Raw genomic sequence first — 5,150 nt, forward strand, 5'->3', positions numbered from 1 at the left:
GATACCAAAAAAAAGTATATACATGTAAATCTTTATCTTAACATAAATAATAAATCATGATTATATATATATATATATATATATATATATATATATATATATATATATATATATATATATATATATATATATATATATATATATATATATATATATATATATATATATATATATATATATATATATATATATATATATATATATATATATATATATATATATATATATATATATATATATATATATATATATATATATATATATATATATATATATATATCACTAAATTGACTACATTTTTGCTAAATACTCCCTCTTATTTATTATTGTTGATGACTTTTAACTTTTCTTAGTAAGTGTATTATAAGTATTTCAAGTGATATAATATGTAAGAGATACAAGTATACAACATATAAATGTATTACGTTTCATGTTATTAAACTATCATGTAAAATATTGTACTATGATCCATGTTTATAAAGTATCATTTGAAATACCGTACAATACTTCATACATTAGCATGTGATCATCTAATTTTAATATTTAAGTTAAATAATTAATTTGGAATTCGTCTTTTGAAATATTTTACTATATTTCATAAATTACCCTTTTATTACATAACATTTCGATCTTAATCAAAGTTGTTAAAATCGGAATTGTACTTGGAATCATTCAAACATGTAGAATCGAATTGTAGGATCGTAAGATGCTATAATAAACTTAAATTTACTATCCGGTCATAATTATTCTTCTCAAAAGTTTATGTTTATTTATTAAAGTTTCATTCGCTTCATCTTTAAGAGTGAAATAGAAAATTATTTAATAATTAGTTTAAATCTTCATCCCAATGAAAAAATTTATTTTCTAGAAATTATGATGAAAGATCGTTAAAGCATAAGAACAATTAATGAAACAGGGTACGTTAGAAATATTAATAAAAATTAAGACTAGATTAGTAGAATCGAATCGTTAAATCGCAGTATTGTAGAATCATGTTATGATTCTACTCTACATATTTTATTTTAATTAGAATCGTAAGTTCTACCAACTTTCAATTTTACCTATAATTCGAATCGCTCACTTGTTTTTGGATCGTAAAATGGTAGATTAGAATTGTGATTTCAATAAGAATGCTTTTAATTATTAATAATTACTGTGAATAATTTATGTGACAGTTTGGATTTAGTTATGCAAAAATATCTCTTAATCAGATGTGATATAATCAAATTATAAAAATGACTTCTATAATTTTATAAGTGACAGGTAATTTTTTATTTATTTTTTCACATATATGTATCAAGATAATTGTGTAATAAAATTTTATTTGCTTTGATGATTTTATTATTATAACAAAGTCAAACATTTAATAATAAAGTTTATCTTGTAAATAAATTAATATTATAAAATAATATCAATATTCATATCTGAAAATATTTATAGCATCTGTGCTTTACACATAATCTATCTAGCAAGATTTAAAATAAATGTAAATTGATTGGCTTCTTTTACATGCAAGAGGGACAAAATTGATTGTGAGCACGTATAAAGTGTCTAATTTTACATGACTTTTTGATTGTCATATAAAATTAAATTTCAGCAGAAAATTATAATACACGAAAAATAATTTCTTTCCTAATTTCCTATGAATTAAACAATATTGTTTGGTGGTTGTAATAATTTCAAATTAAAACAAGAATTTGTAATCATAAAGGGTACCATGATGATTAATTTCCTACAAATCCTAGAAATTTAAATCTCTAAGAATTTATAAAGTTCTATGTTAATTATTAACCAAACAAAATGCAATTTGACATACTTAGAAAGTTTAAATTCCTATGCTTGTTAGGGTAGTTATTATAGTATATTGTAAGATGCAATTACTTGTAGTAAGCATAAATTATAAGGTGATGAAATAAATAAATAAATAAATAAATAAATAAATAAATAAATTTTGAGAGTAACCAAACAAAAAGCACATGAAACGAAACTCCGAATTCAATATTAATTTTGAGAGTAAATTGAAGCATTACAAAAGTGATGAAATAAATTAAATAAATTAAAGAGATCCAATTTAATTTAAGGTTCACTTTGAAGAAGGGACATGGTAATATTTGCCATTACACATGCATCTGTAAACAATTGGGCAAGATTCTGAGGAACATTTGAAGCTAACCATAACCCTCTTGCATGGTGAGCATACTCCACAAGCATGTGTGCAGTCTGGCAAACTTGAACCCATTGGGTATACTTCTCTCTCTAACTCTTCCTTAACTCCACCCTATCATACACAGTTTACTATTATTATTATTATTATTATTATTATTAAACTTTATTTTTTTAATAATTGTTTTCTACATTTATTATACTTGTTACATTTTAGTTTTTACCCTATTAATTCATTGTGTAACTTTGATCATTTATATCTTAAACTACGCTTAACTAAAATTATAAAAGTTGATATCATAAATGTGCTTACATAATTTAAACAAGATCTTACTTGATTACATTTCTTCTTACACATTAGCGACAATACATAAAATAAGCTTGAAAGATAAATAATATTAACATGGATGAAACAACCAATAAATTAAATATCAATGAGCATATTAAACAATCAATGGTTAAATGATGTACTTTTGGTGAAGCAGATTATTTTCTTGCTTTATTTTCCATAAAATAAAATTTTTTAGTAAACTACTACTAGAGTAGTTGATAAACATATCATCATTTAATATAATTTTTGCTTTATAGGCCTCTATCTTAATATAATAATATTATCATTAAGTAACAAAAATTATATTCAATTAATAAAACCCCTCAATAAAAAGTTAAATAAATAAAACATAAAAAATTAAAATGGACAAAAATAAATTTAATTTATATAGTAAATATCAGGTAATTCTATAATTATCATTGGCTTTTAAAGCCAACTAGCACAATAAAACAATCTGATCGATTGATTTTTCTAATAGAAACTATAAGCATTTGTTTTTAATTACTCGTTAATTCAAAATGTTATAAATACAAATTAAATATTTAAAATAGTAAAGGAACTTTCCAAAAAAAATATACTTTGAGATAAATTTAGAGTTATATATAAGTGATTTAGAGTTCAACAAAAAAAAGTAATTTAGAGCGAGTTTGAAAAATAAGTGTTTTATCAAATGTAGTGTTTGGCAATAATAGCCAACTACCATAGCTATTGTGGCAGCCTGACCCAAATGCTATTTGATATATTCATGGATGCCTTTTAGATGAGAATATGAGATCCATAAAGCAATAATTTTATGAATAATAGGCTAATAAATATTTAAATCTTTTTGTATAGAACGTCTCACGGTGAAGTGACCTCAAAATAAGAGGCCCATAAATTAAAAGTTTTTATTATTGAGCTATTTAACACAAGTATAAAACATGTCTCACGGTGAGACCGTCTTATACAAGAATTTGTGAATATTAAATAATATTTCTAGATTGCTTTTAAATAACACCTACATTATTGTTGGTTTTTATGTTTTTTACCACAAGATACCCACACATCAATAAAATGGATTATTGTTTAACTTTTATGAGGATAAAATTGTCAAGTATAAAAAATATTCTTTTTTGACATTATTAACCGTAGATGTAAATAGATAAAGAAAAAACAATAGAGGAAGTACATATAATTTCAAAAGAGGGGTGACAGGAGAGACAAGAATGAATATGCTGTATTTGTCATTGTAGTTGTCTTCCTCAGTTAATACTTTAATTAATTAATGGTACGTAGCATTTCAATTGTGTAACAAAGAATATATAACGTAGTTGGGTTGGTAATTATTTGCAGTAACTATATATTTATTTTTGTATAATTGTAATAGTTAAATATTCAGATGTCTAATTATTTATTCAAATTAAAATTATTTAGTAAAAGAAATATTTCTGGTATAATTATTATTGCCTATTAGAATATAATATATTACAAAGAATATAGAAAAAAATCTTAAACTATTATTTTTTTGGAACATAATAAGTCAAACAATTTAAAAACAATTTTATATACCACTAAATGCAACTTAAATTGTAAATTTACTAAATTGTGATCCTTTTTAAAGTAATATTTTAACTCCTCTAAGCCAGTAATAACTTCTTAACAAATGCACCAAACACACAAGAAAAAAAAAAAAAAAAAAAAAAAAACGATATAATTGATATATGAAATGTGAGTGATGTTATGAATACATTACCTTTGGGTCGGAGTGACTGAGATCTCCATCAATAGAATTTATTGGAAGCAGATTCGCAGATAAATCTTGCAATATATAAGATGAATATATGAACTTTAATTAATTTGAAATAATAAATAATAAGTAAATAAATTAAATACAATTAAAGCATTGGCAGTAAGTTAGAACTTACAATGTTGTTTAGGGTTGGAATAGTGGGTAGTAACCCCAATAGAAAACATAAACAATATAATAAGTAACAGAAATAATAAGTAATATTTATTATTGGCATTAAGTGAGAATTTCATATTTTATTAGAAGAAAAAGGAGGATTTTAGAATAAAAATACAGCCTTTTGAGGAAATATGAAATATGATGTTATTGAGGTGAAGAAATAAAAATGAGCGTTGTCAACTTTATAAGAAATGAGGAAATTAATAGGCGGGATTGTAAATGTTAGAACTAAAAATAAAAGTACATTATACATCAATACATGTAATGTAATAATATTTCGCATTAACTCATCATATTTACCATCCTTTAAGTGCATCACATGATTCATGATTGTCTCTCAGTCAAATATCTTATCTTGGGGGTTCTATTATAGGAGTACTCCTATGCTACCAAGAATAAATCAACCCACTTCTTAAATATAGTTATGTCATATTTTTTTAATAAAATTACGAAAATTTATTGCGTCTATTTTTCGATTATAAAATAAAACCTATTATCCTTAAACTAAATTTACTAACTTTAATTAAATTAAAAAACAAATATTAATTGAAAAATCATAAAAAATTTAAAAAATTGAAAAATGGAACTAGTCGCATGTTTTGTATGACTCGACCTAGGCCAAGTCGCACGTTTTGTGCTACTGCGTCGAATTTGTTTTTTAATTAATATTTATATTATTATAACTTTTGCTCGGTTGAAGATGTTTTATCA

The 5,150-nt window shown here is 23.1% G+C and overlaps 1 protein-coding gene across 1 annotated transcript; it reads right to left on the reverse strand.

Annotated features, from left to right (window-relative positions):
* Window positions 1-1,978: 1,978 nt before the first annotated feature.
* Window positions 1,979-4,642, reverse strand: LOC130802745 (protein EPIDERMAL PATTERNING FACTOR 2-like). The gene is made up of 3 exons (XM_057666804.1): window positions 4,399-4,642; window positions 4,227-4,291; window positions 1,979-2,278 (listed from the first exon to the last, which is right to left on the reverse strand). The coding sequence occupies exons 1-3, from the start codon at window positions 4,511-4,513 to the stop codon at window positions 2,084-2,086; spliced, it is 375 nt and encodes a 124-aa protein (XP_057522787.1). The 5' UTR covers window positions 4,514-4,642; the 3' UTR covers window positions 1,979-2,083.
* Window positions 4,643-5,150: the final 508 nt, after the last annotated feature.

Source organism: Amaranthus tricolor, chromosome 16, assembly GCF_026212465.1.
Source record: "Amaranthus tricolor cultivar Red isolate AtriRed21 chromosome 16, ASM2621246v1, whole genome shotgun sequence".
NCBI lineage: Eukaryota > Viridiplantae > Streptophyta > Magnoliopsida > Caryophyllales > Amaranthaceae > Amaranthus > Amaranthus tricolor.